The sequence below is a fragment of the Cetorhinus maximus genome, chromosome 27, assembly GCF_964194155.1.
Source record: "Cetorhinus maximus chromosome 27, sCetMax3.hap1.1, whole genome shotgun sequence".
Taxonomy (NCBI): Eukaryota; Metazoa; Chordata; class Chondrichthyes; order Lamniformes; family Cetorhinidae; genus Cetorhinus; species Cetorhinus maximus.
In genome coordinates, this window is record NC_135905.1 from 6,971,231 (window position 1) to 6,989,899 (window position 18,669).

The 18,669-nt window shown below is 48.5% G+C and overlaps 1 protein-coding gene across 1 annotated transcript in view; it reads left to right on the top strand.

Moving 5' to 3' along the window:
* The first annotated feature begins 3,562 nt into the window (after window positions 1-3,562).
* Window positions 3,563-18,669, top strand: part of LOC144668514 (S-adenosylmethionine synthase-like) — a 34,800-nt gene continuing 19,693 nt past the window's right edge. The window contains exons 1-2 of the mRNA XM_078530608.1: window positions 3,563-3,786; window positions 14,987-15,064. Coding sequence (XP_078386734.1) covers window positions 3,693-3,786; window positions 14,987-15,064 — 172 coding nt within the window. The 5' untranslated portion in view covers window positions 3,563-3,692. The remainder of the gene's footprint in view (window positions 3,787-14,986; window positions 15,065-18,669) is intronic.

Consider the following 18,669-nt stretch of genomic DNA (forward strand, 5'->3'; position numbering starts at 1 on the left):
GTTCACCTAATGATGCTGTAAGTGTAACTGACGTGTAATGACCCAATTTATCCCTCTCCTCCTTTATGAGCACACACACATATCCCAGCCTCTTGGAGTTTAGTTCTAGCCATTATGGATAGGCTGATGAGGATAGCAAAAGTCATCAGCCGTTTTTCTGATTGAATAATCATTTATGTTTTTGTCAATTCTATAGACTTCAGGCTCACAGTCCAGCTCTGCATGTCAACCTCCACATGTCAATTCTAGGTTGTGTTGTAATGTCCTTGCTCTCGATCTTCTTTACTCTACTGAAAAGGAGTTTGGCTGGTGAGCTTCTCTTGATAACATGACCGTTGCAGGGGTCGAAGTTCATCTTGGACCATCGCTCAAATCGGGCAAGAGCTAATCGTGGCTCATGGAAAGGGAAATTGGACAATTGATTCATGAGCAGCCATTCCACACAACCGTCCAAGATACATTCATACCCCTGAAGTCTGGGATCATCCTCAGCACTTGTCTCTGAACTCTCTCCAGTGCAAATGTGGTCTCACCAAAGATTAGTGTAAGGCCAGAAGGGCAGATTTTGGTTTACACTTTCAAACATCCAGTACACAATTTGAACTTCGTCAAGGGATATTTTATAATCATTCCCAAGTACATTTGCTTAACTATGCAAACAAACACAAAGAAATCTGGTCACTTAAGGGCTCACACTGGAGAATAACCATGCAACGTGTTAGGATGTTGTAACAGCCCAACTGATCCTTCAAGGAAGGGATCCTGCCCTCCCCTACCTAGTTTGGCCTGCATGTGACTCCAGACTTACACTTATGTTTCAACTTTTAATTCCTATAGGATAACCAGGGATTGACAATAATTGACCCGGGACAGGACTTCTGGGAGTTGCCAGCCAATCAGAGGCAGCTCTCTAGTCCCATGTGCACCCCCCACCGGGGTCTGTGGCCATTACTGGGACTAAAGGCAGTTCCCAGTGTCGAGGAGCCAAGGAGTCAAATAATGAAGTAAGACCAGCATTTCACTCAGGCCTGCCAGGCAGGCCCCAGGGAGGGGGTTGGGGGTCCAGGATTAGGAAGGTGGTGTGGAGGTGGGGGGGTGGCATTCAGGGTAGGGCAAGTGCTTTGGGAGGGGGTGGGGGCCTCTGTTGGGTACGCGGTGCCCAAACAGGAGGGATACCACCCCCACCAAGACTCAGCCTGCAAAAAAAGCAGCTAAGTTTTACCTGGCAGCCTTGCCAATGCCTCCCAATGCTGGCAAAATACCAGCAGTGGCAGGAGGAGGCCCTTAAGAGACCATTATTTGGCCAATTAATGTCCTCAATTGGCTCAAGGGCCCTACACCCCTGTGCCTCTGGTAAAATACTACCAGAAGTGAGTAGGTGCTGCCACCCTGGCAGCCATTTTACAAGGCCCCCCCCTCGAGTGCCAGCCTGCGGGTGGGGGGTGGCGGGGGGCAGGGGGTGGGAATGTAAAATTCCAGCCATGGTAGCTGAAGCATCACTGCCAGGCACTTCCTAACCTGCCCCCTCATCATACCAACCCCTCCACTCACCCACCCCCGCATTCCCCCCCCCCCCCACCCTTCCTGTCCTGTCTGCCATCCACAGTGTATATACATCCACATCTGTAATCTCCAGATCACCAGAGAAAAAAATGCCCGAGAAAAAAGTCCAGGGCCAACAGTGGAGAAACACGCTCTGAAAAATTGCTCTCTGACCCCTCTGGCAATCAAAACCAGTTATGTAGAACTGCAGGGGGTTTATAGAAGAGATATAGGCCATTTGGTATCATGTCAGCCTGCTGCCTCTAACCCGATCAGTATACCTTCTATTCCTTTCCCCCCCTTCAAGTGTTTATCTAGCTTTAATGCACCTGCACAACCCACCTCAGCTACTCCATGTTGTACCAAACACCACATTCTCACCACCCTCTAGGTAAAGCTCTTGAATTCTCCTATGAACTTATTAATGATTATTTTATGTCTATGACCAACTTCTATTTATAACATCTAGTTTTGGGCTCCCCCACAAGAGAAGATCTTTCTCGCTATGCCTGAATTATCAAACCCTTCCATCATTGTATGGACCTGTATCAAGTCACTCCTCGACCCTCTCTTCTATGGAGAGAAAAGATCCCCAGCCTTTCCTGATAGGTACAATCTTTCAGTTCTGGAATTGCCCTTTGTGAATCTTTTTTTATTTTTGCACCTTCCTCTGTACCTCTGTATCCTTTTTAAGACATGGAGCCAGACCTGTGTACAGCATCCCAACTGAGGTCTAACTAAGGTTATATATGAGTTTAACACAGCTTCTCTGCTTTTCAATTTTACCCCTCTAGAAGTGAACCTCAAGGCTCGGTTGGCTTTTTTACGGCCTTATTAACCCGTGTAGCTACTTTTAGTGGCTTGTGAACCTGTATTTCCAGATTCCTCTGTCCCTCCATCCTATGTAGACTTGTATATGACCTCCTGATTCTTTCTATCCAAATGCACCCCCTCACATTTACCTATGTTGAAACTCATTTGCCAAGGAAATGCCTGTTCACCCTTTATTTGGCCTTGTTTGCTGGCTGTCTTCACACTGTTGCTTCCTTTTTTAACTGCCCCTGGTGCCGATCAGCTGTGTAAATAGTTACAATTTTTAATTTCATTTTCCCGTACCTTTTGGCTTTAAATTTAAACCACCAACCAAAAAAAAACACGTAGTGATTTTCACCGAATTAAACCTGGATTTTTCACTTTCGATTTGCCCGTAATTTTGGAAGATGGAATGCACTCTAAAAATTCACGTTTCTTAACTGGCAAAAGGACAATTGCATTACGCAAAGCTGAAACCCCTATGTCTGGCTGAATAACAGAAATAACAGGAATAGCTCAGAGGGAAGTGGCGCAGGGAAGCTTTCATTAAATTCACAAGTTCAAGCTCTGAAAAAGAAACAGAGAGAGTTGCAGGGTGCGACAGGTGTACAGTCCTGAAAGTGGCTGAAGTCGATTTACACCCAAAGTTTGGAGGAGATTGTGACTTGTGAGCTGCTGCCACCAACCTCGGAGGAGCTTCTGCAAAGGGATTAGAAAAAATTTCTCCGGCATTCTTGTTTGTTAGTGAAAATCCTTCTAAAGAGCCACCATGTGGAAAGAAGTAGTGCAGTCCAAACACACTTTGCACAATCACTATTTGCCCATTGCATCATCTTGCCAAGTCTGCTTCCAAAAAAAGCCCTCTGGCTGGACCCTCCCCTTGCAACCCTCCCCTCTGTGTCCATCAATCAGATTCAATTCTCCGACCGGACTTTCCAAATGCAAAATAGTGAGGGGGGGAGGTCTAGCCTGAAATATCACAAATGATTAGCAATAATTAAGAAACATTGGCCGCCAATTAAGTAGAGTTGGCTAGGGCATAACGAGATGGATGCCGATGGGTGTGTACTGCTCGTGCAGCCTCCTGTAGTTGATTGTCCTGGCTTGCAGTGGACCTGCCTCTGCACCTCACAGAACAATACCTCCCCGCTCACTTAGAACCTCACATGATGTTAACATTCTCTTAGTCTTATATAGGAGCCACACAATTCCACCCGGCTATAGTTCTGGATTCAGGAGATCGGGGATTCTCTTGCCCCCCACCTCCTGACTAAAGGGACAAGGACCAGGGAATCCCGCTGAAATCGGAACACCTGCTACCCTTCCTAGCTCTAAATATGACTCAGCCGGTGAATGGTATCCATGACAACATCATACACGATGAAGGGACTTTCATGTTCACTTCAGAGTCTGTGGGAGAGGGACATCCTGGTATGTAGAAAAAAAAGACTTGCATTTCTATGGTGCTTTTTGTGACTTCAAGGATGCCCCCAAAGCGCTTTAAAACCCATTCAGTACTTTTTTTTTAAGAGCGCAATCGCTGTTGTTAAGGTAGGAAACAGGGGAGCCAATTGGTGCACAGCAAGATCCCACAAAACAACGATAATGACCAGCTAACCTGGTTTTTTTTTTTTTGCGTGTTTGTGTGTGAGGCTGATTGTGGGATAAATATTGACCCCAGGAAGAACCCTCCTGCTCTTCTTCAGAATAGTGCCAAGGGATCTTTAACGTCCGCCTGAGCGGGCAGGCGGGACCTCGATTTAACGTCTCATCTGAAAGATGGCACCTCTGACCGATCAGCACTCCCCCAGTCCTGCCCTTGGGCGCGTCAGCCTAGATTTACTTTTGCACTCGAGGCCTGGAGTGGGACTTGAACCCCCCCCTTGAACCTTCTGGTAAAAATCACAATGCATTTACCAGACAGCTGTTAACATAGGCAATGATATTTGTGCTCCAAATATTGGGCAGGGGGAGGGGAGAGGAATACCTAATAAACCATGATTGTTTGGTGGGGGCGGGGGGGAAGTGGGATGGGTGTTTGGTTGCCGATGGAGCATTCAAACAAAAACAGATAATATTGCACAAAACTCAGCAGGTCTGGCAGCATCTGTGGAGAAAGAGACCGAGTTAACTTTACGAGTCCAATATGATTCTTCAGAATATCACACAAACAACTCTTGATGGGAAGAGGGTGTATGTGACAGTGCTTGTAAGTCTAATGCACAGCACATGGACACTGCTGTCCAGTGATTGCACAGTGTCTCTGGAGAAAGATCTGACATAAACATGGAAACATGGGGCTTTAGTGTCAGTGTCTGGGGCGGGGGGTATAAAGAAGGCAAGAATTTATATTTATAAAGTGCGTTTCACACCATCAAGTCCCAAAATGTGACCACAAAACTATTTGAGGTTGTCAGTGTGGTTCTGTAAGAAAGTATGTACAATGCAGGGAGTGACAAACTGTAGATCAGATGAATGAAGTAGTTAGTCCACTCTAACGGTGTCGCTTGAGGGATGAATGTCCAGAGCACTAAGCAAACTCTTCCTCACCATATGGTTCTTGCATCCACCTGAACAGGTCGAACTTCAGCCTATCACCTGAAGGGGGCGGCAATTCCAACAGCACAGCACTCACTCAGCAACTGCACTCGGGTTGCCAACTCTGGCTGGAAGCATTCCTGGAGGTTTAGTCACGTGACATTCTGAGCATGTGACACCCAGCCCCATGTCAGATCTTAACCGCCTAACCTTTGAGCCCACAGCTCTTGTGTGAGACATTCCAAGATTCAGGAGGCCACCAGTGAGAAGGCGAAGAGGCAAAACTGAAGACCCTCTAATCACTGAGCCCCTCCAATTGCCCCGATTGCCGGAACATGCCCTATGGCTGAGATTCCCCCAACTGTCGAACCTGCTCTAATTGCCTAGACCTCCTCCCCTGCCTGATCCCAGACTCCCCACCACCACTCCCAGCTGCCTCCACACAGCTGAGGCTTTGCAGGTGACACCATCCAACTGGATGCAGGAAAAATTTAACTTGCTGAAGTCCCAGGCTGCAGGCAGCAATTAGGGGGAGGATACCCTGATTCTGGGAAACTCCCGGTCTCCAGGAGGGTTGGGACTGCATCAAAGTCTCAGCCGAGCCGCTGCTGGAGCAGGTCTTGAACCCAGGACCTCCTGTCACAGAGGTGAGCAATATCACTGAGCCAAGCTGATGATTGTCAGTCAGTATCCATCAGATAGCATGTGACACTGTCGATATCGGGACAGGAAGTGACAGCGTCTGTCTATATTGGGGACAGGAAATGACAGCGCCTACCTATATTGGGGACAGGAAATGACAGCGTCTATCTATATTGGGGACAGGAAATGACAGCGTCTGTCAATATTGGGGACAGGAAGTGACAGCGTCTGTCAATATTGGGGACAGGAAGTGACAGCGTCTGTCAATATTGGGGACAGGAAGTGACAGCGTCTGTCTATATTGGGGACAGGAAGTGACAGCGTCTGTCTATATTGGGGACAGGAAGTGACAGCGTCTGTCTATATTGGGGACAGGAAGTGACAGCTTCGGTGCTGGGGAGGGGGTATGACTGTACCTGCACTGGGGCACAGGATGAGCCTGATTTTCCTGTCTCCACTGCCTTGGGTGTCCTTTGATGGTCCTGAACCAACGCTATTTCGGGGTTCGGAGGCTTTGAACTGATGGTGTTGTGCCCTGTCACTGGGGAGACGGTTCAGACAAATATAATCCCAGGAAATTTCCAGGGTGTTTCTCTCCATGGACTGGAGGTGAACAATGCAAATGAGGACATTTCCAGTCTCTTTTATTTTTACAGACTGAGCAATTTGGTGTTTCACATTTGCCCCTCCTCGCAATGTCGAGCAGTTTTGGGCGTTCTCCTCCTCAGTGTTCCACCTCCACTGTCTCTTTCTTTGGCGGGAGCCGGGTGGGTCAAGGCTTCCTGCCTTTGCCATATGGCTTGAGTTTTTCGGGGCCTTGTCTGCCAGCACTGGGCAGCACCCTCCAGGATCTAGCTGCAGGTCTTGGAGTGGAACAGAGGCTAAAGTCTTTCCTTGCCATAGCTTCATGGTGAACTAAACCATTACCTGAAGAGCTTGGTAGGCAATGATCACCATCTACAATGCCAGATGCACGAAGCAACGAGCATTGGCACAGAGTCAAAAGATACACAACAATCTCACCAGAAACTGCAGAGTAAGGTTTGGTTATAGTATGTGGACCAAATATAACTAACACATCCTTTGACCACTTGACCATGCATTTCCTCCCTTTCTCTCTGCTTTGCCTTGGATGTTTACTTTTTGTTTGACACCATGTCCTTCAAGTAGACCACACCCAGGAGAATGGTAGTGTGGTGGTTTTGTTACTGAACTAGTGATCCAGAGGCTAGGACTAACCCAGAAAACATGAGCTCAAGTAACCATGAAACTGTTAGATCTTCATAAAGTCCTAACCAGTTCACTTCTGGAAGGAAACCTGTTGTTCCCACCTGGCCTGGGACACAGGCTACTCCAGTTGACTCACACCTACCATCAGTCACTCCGTTGTATCAAAGATGCTGTTACGGGCAGGGGACAGATGATAGGGTTGGTTTCCCTTTTTTGTAGCTTCTCCTCTGACCAAAATGTTTTAAAAAACGTTTCAACCCCGGAGCGCTGTAACCACGAGGAGCAGACAAACGACAGGCTCTCTCGTAAGTTCTGGAAGAAGGGTAAGTATTTATTATTCAGCACCCAAATATATGCAACTACAGGGCACTTTCACACTCACACAGATACACACCCACTCGCACAGACACACACACACACACACACTCACACTTACACAGGTACACACACTTTCACACACACACACACACCCACACACACACACCCACACACATACCAATCTCACACTCACACAGATACACAAACTTTCACACACACACCCACACACACACACCCACACACCCACACACATACCAATCTCACACTCACACAGATACACACACACTCTCACACCCACTCTCAGACAGATACACACGCTCACACTCGCACAGATACACACACACACTTTCACACACAAACACACACCCACACACATACCAATCTCACACTCTCACACCCACTCTCACACAGATACGCACACACACTCTCACACCCACTCTCACACACACACACACTCACACTCGCACAGATACACACACACACTTTCACACACAAACACACGCCCACACACATACCCAATCTCACACTCACACAGATACACACACACACTCGCACAGATACACATACATACACACACACACACACACTCACACTCGCACAGATACACACACACACTTTCACACACAAACACACGCCCACACACATACCCAATCTCACACTCACACAGATACACACACACACTCACACAGATACACATACATACACACACACAGACGCACTCTCTCACACACATAAACACACATCCACACACATACCCACTTTCACACTCACACAGATACACACACACACCCACAAACATACCCAATCTCACAGTCACACAGATACACACACACTCTCACACACATAGCTACACACACGCGCCCCCACTCACACAGTCACACAGACACACACACACACCCACTCTCACACTTGCACAGATACACACACGCACACCCACTCTCACACAGATATACACACACCCACTCAAGAACAGATTATGGTTACATATTTTTAGGCCTTAGGATTTCAAGCATTCTCCGTTACACTTGCTTTTTCCTGGGGTGAAGACTTGAAATGATGCTGGTCTGTAATGCTTTATGTTCACTGAAGGAAAGAGTCTGGAGTTGTAGAAAGACAGATGTGCTGTTGTTTAACATTTGCAATAGCAGGTTTCTCTTGTTCCATTCCGATCAAGGTGCTATAGCAAAGGCCTGTAGCAAAACCCTGGTCCGGTTCCTCAGGTAGGGAGGTCAAGGTCAACATGAGTCTCTCCCTACTGGCATTTCTTAAGCAAGGTGTTTTTCCTTCGTTGGTCTAGATGTTTCTCTTGTCTGCTCAGAAGACACCTTATTAAATCCCCCTATCAGAAACCTAGTTTCTGTCATGTGACCAGAGCATCTCTTCCCATTGTCCTCTTAACTAGTTTCTGATGGCTGGGCCATGGTCATCCACATTCCATCTTGATAAGATAGAACTTTTAGCACCCAATTTCTGGATTTCAACTTTGGAGTTGAAGAGTCTGCAAACAGTATTGTGAAACCAGCCTTTTTAATTAGTTGTAGAGGTGCAGCCATTAACCACAAGAGTTACTTGCATTTTAATGGCTTCATAAAAACTTGTCCAGACCTGAAGATTAACTCAAGGTGCTTGCAGTTCCATGTGTATTGGCAGGGAAGGAAAGGTCACCTGACCTCTCAACTCCATTTTGTTTTACAGGAAAGTGCCCATTTCAGGTTGCTACTTCATAAGTTCACATTTAGCTCGTAAGTTCTTATTGCGTGAATATGACAAAGCACGCATCCAAAAAGGGAGCTCAGCACCAGCCACTTGGGGGTTGGGCAATAGGCTTGGATCTGGCTAGCACCATTCACCTACAGGAATGAATTTTTAAACAAAGAGCCAGCTGACAAGCCTTTACAAATGTATGATGTATCTCTGTATCGACACACTGTAGAGAAGTGCGCCTTCACACGTAATGATTGTAAGGCCTGGGTCCACCATCATCACCTTATCCTGCTCTTTTGGAGTACGCAGTTTCCAACAGAATGGGGATGGAAACACCTAGCTCTACAACCTTTTGAGTTTATTTTAAATATACATCTCAGGTTGTGAGGTTACTGGGAAGGTTAACCTTATTACCCATCCCTTTTTCCTCAAATAAAGAAACAAAATGCTGGAAAAACTCAGCGGGTCTGGCAGCATCTGTGGAGAGAGAAGCAGAGTTAACGTTTCGAGTCCATAAGACTCTTTTTGCCCGAGTGATTGAAATCATACATCACAGGAGGCCACTCAGGCCATCAAGTCTGTGCTGCCTCTTTTGTAGTACACAAGCCTGGTCTATGCAAACTGTTCTTTTTATTAAACCTTTTTATCAAACTGGGGAACCTGCACTGCACTCCCTCCAAGACTAACCTTTCCTTTACTGAGGTGCAGTCCTCAGAACTGAATGTACTGTTCAAGGGAGGAGGAGCTTTCTCCCTGTAGAAAACATAGTGAGGAAGGAGGTGCATGTGAGCTAACATGGGGGTGGGTGGATTCCAGTGGAAAGGTCTTTGTAGACCCATGCAATACCCTGGTCTATGCAGCCAATCATGTTTGGTCTCCAGTAAGGGTTTTGCTCTGTCACATGGAACACCAGCATAACGAGGGTCCCAGGACTATCTGCACCATCACCGCCCCCCCCACCCCCAGTCTTAAAGAACAGAGCCACAGGTGGGGAACTGCAGGGGAAAGGGTGTTGCGAGGGGAGGGTGTCCTATCAGTGTTCATCCTACTCCACCCCAACAAGTATCAGAGGCTTCAGAGTAAAAAAAAACAAGGCACAGTAGTACAAATCCAAAAACCTGGCCAAATTTCCTAGGAACCTAAATGGGTTGTTTCGGAAAAGGATTGGAGCGATTTTGACTTTGCCTCCTTCTGTGAAGTGATTCAGCTTCCAGGACCCACATCAGGAACTGGCACTGGAATCCGCTCTGATACTGGGGGCAGGTTACCATGCAACTCATCCCCAGTTCTCAGGTGTTACACACAGTAGGGATGTATAACAGGCATCAGGTTCTATGCAAGCTAGGAACCCGGATCCAACCTGGAGTGAAATCTCAGTCTCCGCTTCCTCACCAACCCCAGTGGCTTGGTTGTTCATTTTTTTGTTGTTGCTGCTGCAGTCTTGTGTTAAAAGTGTCTTGCTATCTGCTATGTGGAATTCTGAAACAAAATCTCTCCTAGGAACGTCGTCCTCTATTAATAGGGGCGCTCTGCTGCTCTGAGAATTCCCGGACGAGATTCAGCAGCATTTTTTGCAGTTTCTAAAAGTCAGGTGACTTTCTGTGCCCCAACTGCCAATAGCGCCACATGGCATTGGGTGGTGTTTGAAGGATGTCCAGGGTCTCAGGACAGGGCAGATCTGTGCCCTCTTCCGGCTATGGATCCTAGTGTACCCTGCAATCCTAAATTCTTATTCCACCCACCTCCCCCAGCCCCACCCCCCCCAACACCCCACACACCCAAGGCACCAGCATTAAGCCAGGGAACAATCCTCTGTGCATCAGTTGCCCTCCTGCACTGCAACCAGGCCCCAGACAGTGATTGACTGCCCAATATTCATCCGTTACAACCAAACCCGCTCCTGCTAACATTCCCCACAGGACTCGTTAGTGAGTAGGAGCTGGGGCTTTGGCTGATACTCGGAGCACCACATCCTTGAAAAAGAACTTACATTCATATAGCATCTTTCACAACCTCAGGATGTCCCAAAGCGCTTTACAGCCAGTCGAGTAGATTTTGAAGAGTAGTCATTGTTGTTAATGTAAGAAAACATGGTGGCCAACTTGCAAGGTCCCACAAGCAGCAGGTGTGGTTATGGTGAGATAATCTGTTTCTTGAGTGATGTTCGGTTAGGAATAAATATTGGCCAGGACACTGGGGAAAACTCCCCTGCTCTCCTTCAACTAGTTACCATGGGAACACTTCCATCCCTCTGAGAGGACAGAGGAGGCTTTGATTTAACTTCTCATCCTAATCATGTGGGGATGTTAACAGGAGTGGGTTTGGTTATAATGAGTATAATGGGTGAATATTGAGAGGACATGGTGGTGTGGTCTTAATGTGACTGGACTTGTAATCTTAAAACAAGGCTCAAGCTTGGGGGGGAGGGATTGTGGTCGGGTGGGGTGGAGGGGTGGGGAGGGTGGTCAGGGGGGGCAGGGGGGTGGGGGTGGTTGGGGGGGTGGTCGGGGGTGGGGGTGGGAGGGTGGTCGTGGGGGGTGGAGGGGTTGGGGGGGGTGGTCAGGGGGGGCAGGGGGGTGGGGCATGGGTTCAAATCCCATCACGGCAGCTGGTGGGATTTGAATTCAATAAATCTAGAATTGAAAGCTAGTCTCAGTAAGGAGGCTTTCACCGATTGTTGTTAAGACCCATTTTGTCCATTAATGTCCTTTAGGGAAGGAAATTTGCCATCCTTACCTGGTCTGGCCTACATGTGACTCCTGACCCACAGCAATGTAGTTGACTCTTAACTGCCCTCTGAAATGGCCTAGCAATCCACTCAGTTCAAGGGCAATTAGGGATGGCCAACAAATGCTGGCCTTGCCAGCGAGGCCCACATCCCATCAAAGACTAAAGGGAAGGAAAAGACAGCACCTCTGACAGTGCTGCACTCCCTCTACTGCATTGGAGTCTCAGCCTAGACATTTGTGCTTGGGTCTCTGGAGTGAGGCTTGAGGCCTACAGTCACCTGGCTCAGGAGTAAAGGTACTACCTGCTGAGCTACGGGAGCCAGGCTTCACCTGCCCATCTGAGCTCACCTCTCAGTCCTGCAGGGCCGGTCCGGAAAAGGAGTGGGACAGGAGGGGCTCTCTCCTGATGTGTGAATTCGGGTACTGCCACAGGCAATTGATTAATGGACTCTGAACGATAGGATTACTCAATCCTCTCTCTCCTGACAGCCTGGTGACTGATCTGATATCCCAAATGTGGATCAGTCTCCCTGGCAGCTAGTCAACACGGGTCTGTCTTAGCAGGAGGTAGTAAGTGCTTGTCTATCAATGGTACCATGTTTAGAAACTTGCAGATGCATGTGTATCTGTGCTCGGAGTGTCTTGTGATGGTATGTAATGTAACTGAGAGGTGCAGTATACTGCACACACCACCTGGCGTTCTGCACCATACACTTCTCATACAGTAGCTGAATCAGCTTAACGTAGGTTGAACACTTACACATCGCAAGACTGACGGTGGGTATTTACTATCCACAAGACGCACAGCACTCGCTAAGGCTTCTTCGACAGCACCTCCACTGCATAAAAAGACAGGAGCATTGGCAATGCCACCACCCGCGAGTTCCCCTCTAAGTCACTCGCCATCCTGACTTGGGAAAGAATCCCCATTCCTTCACTGTCGCCGGGTCAAAATGCTGACACTCCCTTCCTGTGGGAGGACATAGACTGCAGCCTTTCGAGAGGGCACACCTCCTCAAGGGGCAACTAGGGATAGGTAATAAGTGCTGACCTAGTTCACACCCTGAGAATGAATTTTAAAAACACTCTGGCTGGAAAACGCCAGGTATCGTTAATGACCGAGTATTAACCCTCCGAGGGCTGAGGGATCTTGGTGCATTTTCATTGTGAAAACCAAGGTGAAGATAAAAAACGATTTGCTGTAAATTTCTAACAACGTGAACTGTTACCGAAATTGGGCTGAATTTCGCGCTGGTCCAGCGGGAGTGCGCCCGACCCGATCGGGCGTGAAATCGCGCGAGATGACACCGGGCGAGCATCCCAACCTCATCCCGCGCTCCCGCGATATTCCGGGTCGGCGGGCGCAGACAAAACTGGGAAGCGTGCCCGCTCGACAATTAAGAGGGCAATTAAGCCCGTTAATGGTGCAATTGTCTGTCATTTTGCGCAGCCCGTCCAACCTCACGGGGCCAAGGGGCCTTTGCATTGTTCATCAAACCTGGCGGGCAGGATGAGATTTCCGTGACGAAACGAAATATAAATACATTTCCCCGGGCAGCATTTTCAGTGGCTAAATTTTCAGGCGGCTGATTACGATGCAGGGCCACTGTCCCTCAGCTTTTGAAACCTTTATTTTTGCTGTTTCGGGTCTCCAGCTCCCCGAGGCCAGTTCCCTGCTCCCGGGGATCTTTCTGCCAGCGTTGGTCTGCGCCCACATTAACGTCATCGCCCGCCCTCTTCCTGCCCCCCCCACCCCGGCAGTGCTGAGCCTGTCAGCGCACGTTTCACACTGGCCGTTGATTGGCCAGCCAGCCAGCGTGAAATCGCGGTGGGGGAGGAGGGGGGCCGATCGCGCTCGGGGGTCCACTTCCCGACGGCTCTCAGGCCCCACCCGATCGTGCCCACCCGCTGAGCTGAAAACTCGGGCCAAGGGGGAGTTGTGCCGTTTCCTTTGACTCATTCCACATTGGAAACCCAGGAAAACTAGCAGAGCGGGTGACGAGTGGTAAGAGTGAAGCTTTCCCAGTCTGTGCTCCGTTAGTTCATTCATTCAGGCATCAGTTTGTGGCCCTAAGGTCAATCTCAAGCGCGACCCTGGGCCACTGGAGGGGGTAAACTCACCCAGCGCTGCCCTAACCTGATCCCTGCCCTCTGGGTCCAGCTACATCGGGTGGAAATTGGAAGAGAGCTGCGCTTGCCCTTGGGGTCAAACAGCTCACCTCTCCCTGCCTTGGTCCAGCACGTGAAGAGTGGCCTGTTAGGGAGGCTCTTGAGAACCTGTGAAGCAGCTCCCAGTGCCAGGCAGCGTCTGCAGCTCGGGATGGGAGAAAGCTGGGAGCAACATGTCAAACAGCTGCAGGCTGGGAGCAGGGAGAGACAAATGAGCGGGATCTGTCTCTGTCCTTTAGTGATTCCGCGTCTTAAACTGGCATTGAAATGTGCTCCTTTATCCTGTAATTTACCCCATTGCTTTTTCCATAGGCTTTACCCTCCCTGCTCCGCTCAGACCTGTAAGACAGAGGATCGGCAAACCCAAGGGTCTGATCGTTCCGGTTCTGCAATCCATGTCCATGGGGGGGTGTCTGAAAGAAATGGGAAAATAGGAACATAAAGCATACAGGGCACATAGATTTCAACATTAGGACACGCACAGTCACGAGGAGAAAAAAAGTGCCTTAAAGTCCGCTAAGTCATCTGCAAACAACTGGTGCCAACTCAGGAACTGGGCTTGAACTGGATTTCAGACGAGACCAGTAGATCCACCAGTCTCCTGGTTGCCTCCAGTGAAGCCCAGTTCAAGCCAGATTGGAACCAGTTTATGGCCATGATAGGCCACCCGGGTGCGGAACTGGTTTCAAACTGGCCCGAGCTGGTTTTCCCCTCTGGGTGAATGAGGAGCCCAGCAGTGAACGTGTGCCGTCTGTCGCAGGGAATAGAATGGGGCTGGGGCCCTCGCTTCTGTCAGACAGGGACATTCCTGCCACCCTCCTGGCAAAATATATCAATGCTGACCACCCGGGGAGGGATGGTGAAATTGCGGAACCTGCCAAGTCGACTAATGCTGCTCCCATCTATCTGTAGGGTCTTTTAAGTGACCCCTTTACCCCACTAAAGGAAAGTTCCTGGTAAACACTCTGATTCATTTGGATCTTCATAATGTTAAAGACCCCACTCATAGCAAGCTCCCTCCTCCACTCCTTCATAGGTACACGTCCGGAACCTCAGGCACTCTCGGGCCTCAGGCTGGTACACAGGGCTGTACGCAGGTGTGATATTGTCCTGCAGACCCATCCCTGTCTCCCTCTTTCAACATCATTCCTAAATCCGCCACTTCTCCTGGGCTATCCCAAACCTCCCTCTTCCTGACCCAGCGTCCCTCCGCATCCCATTACCTTAGGATATTCCAATGTTGCAACCACTTAGACAAATTCAAATTGTTGCTGACATTAATACCGTCTTCTCTTCTTCAGATAAGATCTGTGATCAGATCAGTGATGCAGTGTTGGATGCCCATCTGAAGCAGGACCCCGATGCCAAGGTTGCATGTGGTAAGTGAACTGTATCATTACCAGGCTAGCACAACGAGATGTTGTCAGACATTGGTCTGTTGGACCCAGGAAGGATTTGAGATAAACTCCACATTACAGCGGTGGTATTAAATTGCAATTCAGCGCAAAACAGGGTTCAATATCCTCTTCTCTGGAGAAGGCAAGGCTGAGGGGGTGACCTGATAGAGGTCTCTCAAATCATGAAGGAGTTTGATAGAGTCGACATAGAAAAGATGCTACCACTCGCGTGGGAACGCAAAGCTCGGGCCCATAAATATGATCATCACTAATAACTAGTCACTATAACTAAGTCACTAGTCACTAATAACTAGGCAACTAGGGATGGGCAATAAATGCTGGCCCAGCCAGCGAAGCCCACACCCCTTGAATGAATGAAAAAAGAATCCAAAAGGGAATTCAGGAGAAACCTCTTTACCCAGAGAGTGATGAGAATATGAAACTTGCCACTACAAGGAGTGATTGAGGTGAATAGCGTCGATGCGTTTATGAAGAAATCCACTTGGGACAAAAGAATAGGTGGATATGTTGACAGGTGGGATGAAGTATTGCCAGAGGAGGTTCATATGGAGCATAAACCCAACAATCAGCTATCAGGAGAGACCGGATAGGCCAGGGTTGTTTTCCTTAGAGCAGAGGAGGTTGAGGGGGGACCTGATTGAGGGGCATAGATAGGGTAGATAGGAAGAAACTTTTCCCCTTAGCGGAGGTGTCAATAACCAGGGGACATAGATTGAAGGTAAGGGGCAGGAGTTTTAGAGGGGATTTGAGGAAAGGTTTTTTTCACCCAGAGGGTGGTTGGAATCTGGAACACAGTCCCTGAGGGGGTAGTAGAGGCAGGAGCCCTCACAACATTGAAGAAGTATTTAGATAAGCACTTGAAACGCCATAGCATACAGGGCTATGGGCCAAGTGCTGGAAAATGGGATTAGAGTAGATAGATGCTTGATGGCCAGCATGGACTAGATGGGCCAAAGGGCCTGTTTGTGTGCTGTATAACTCTATGAGGCCTTCTGGGCTGAAATGGCCTGTTTCTGTGCTGGAAATGTTGTGTATTTTAGGGAATGCAGCTTGGAATTCAGCATGTGAGGGCTGAGACCCAGTTAAGCCAGCTAAACTCATGCTGCTTCTTGCACACCCTGTCTCAGCACGAGACATGAAATGCTCATTAAAGTTATTCTCATAAACATTGACACATTACCTACGAGAAATGGTCCTGGGGCTGAATTTTCAGTGACCCTCAAAGGTGAGAATGGTGGAGGCTGGTGGGGGGGTTGGGGGGTGTGGAGGGAGTTGGTGGCACTAGGGGGAAGGCCTGAAAATACCAGCACCAGGCAACGTGTCCGTTGTTGGACGGTGTTTCCAGCGCTGGATCTTTTGGAGGAGACAAGTTTGAGGCCAGGGAGGGCCCCACATGGCGGGCAGACAATTAACAAGGCCGGGTTGTTAAAGGTGGGTTGAGGATGCTGACTGGGATTTTCCAAGTTGACCTCCAGCTTCCCAATGGGTCAGGGGGAAGACCAGCTGCCTGGAGGCAGGCACCCAATGGCGGGCTGGGCAGCCAATGCACCTGGCAGGCCTCCAGGCCCTCCCTGCCCTCCCTGGGGATACAGCTAAAGGCCACCATGTAGGCACCTATTGGTTCAGGTGTTTGCCCAGTTACTTACCTTGTGCTGCAGCTGTGTGGTTCGTCGTAGTTGGAAGGCCTCTGATTGGCCCTCCAGCTTCAAGGCTCTGGCTACCACCCTTAATTGTACAAGAAACCCATCTCCGTGCCAATCACAGGGTTATCCACTTGAAAACCTTCAACGCCCACGGAGATGGGTTTCTGACCTGCGAACAAACCCAGTTTCCGTTGCTCATTCCCTTGGCGAAAACTCAGATCGGTAGAGCAAGGGCCTGGCTGATCCACCGTGTGGGCGAGGTAAATTTCTAAACACGGCTGATTTGATTGGCAGTGTAGACTGGCCAATCCCAGGGGCGTGCATATCTAGGGGAAGGTCAGAGGTCAAGCTGGAGCTTCTAGTCCAGCTCAGAACAAGGCTATAATGCCCTGTGCAACTTAATTATTGCACTACCTATAAATGATGCATCTATCATTTCAATTGTGTCGTGCTCCCAGTGGAGTACAGTAACCAGGAATCTTACCCCAGGAAGGTTCAGGCTGGTTTGAACCCTTCTTTTAAAAATGTAGACTTGCCCCAAACCGGGCACTCAGGCTCAGATTCTGTCTGGTCTGGAAATTATTGGAAGGTTCAAGGCTGTGCCACGACATAGCATGACAGAGGCCTTGAGCTGGGTGAGAGGGCAGTGACCCCTCTGGTCTCTTTGAAAGCACAATACTTCCCTGGGCAGCCCGTTTAACACACTGAACATTCTTGTCTGACATTATTTAGCTTCCTGCCTCTAAATTTGAATCAGCTGCCTTGGTCAATAGAGCCTTAGGGTCCTCTAAACTTTGATAAAGTCATCACTGGGCCTTCCCTGGATTTGAGAGCCTGGCGGAGGTAGAGCCTGTGATTAGTGAATGGAGCTTGTCGTTCTTAATCGAATGTAGGGGATTATGCAATGTGACTGATTACCGTCTGCGCAATGTCATTGAGTTCACCAAAGCAGAGGATAACCAATTAGAAAGTAGCTGAAGGAAGACACTACAGAATTGAGCCAATCAGAAGAAATAACACAACAGATGCAACGGTCACCGATGGTGGAGTGGCTAAAATCAGGATAGACAAGAGGCCAGAATTAGAGGAGCACAGATATCTCGGAGAGTTGTGGGGTTGGAGGCGATTACAGAGAGAGGGAGATTGTTAGACACGAAGGGATTCAGGGGATATGGGGATAGGACAGGAAGGTGGGAGTTGAGGTATAAGAACAGCCACGAACTTATTGAATGGCAGAGCAGGTTCGACGAGCTGTATGACCTTCTCTTAAGTTCTTCTGTATGAGGCCAAGTGACCATCGAGCTGTTTTAAACTTTAAAAATGAGATTATTTGTTTCTTTTGATAAATTGCTCCTGCAATACTAGTAACTCTATTGTGTTCGAATGTGGCTGGGCGCCTACTCAAAGAACTTCCTTTTTTTTAAGCGTTGTGCCATTCTGCATAAAACAAAGATTCTGTGGGTGCTGGGCATCACAACAGGGAGGCACATCATCCTCTCTGGTGTGTCTTAAGCTTGAGCCCAACCTGCATTGAAAAAAATAAAGAAACACTTGCATTGAAGTGGAACCTTATACAACCTCAGGATGTCCCAAAGTGCTTTACAGCCAAAGAAATTCTTCTGAAGTCTCAGACGCAGATGCCCTCTCTCTGCCAGCTCAAAGCTTTTGACAATGTGATGGGTGTTCAGCCCAGACCTGGAGGATTATGTGCAAAACAACCCACAATTCCAAATAAATGTTGGGTCCTCTCACTCTGACAGACAATACAGAGTGTACTCTGAGGGTGTTGAGTGATGGGTCAATCAACAAGAGGTTTTGTGACATATGGTATGAGCCTCATTCTGTATATAACAATATATAACCATATATACCTCTGTATATAAGCATATATAACTCTGTATATAAGCATATATAACTCTGTAT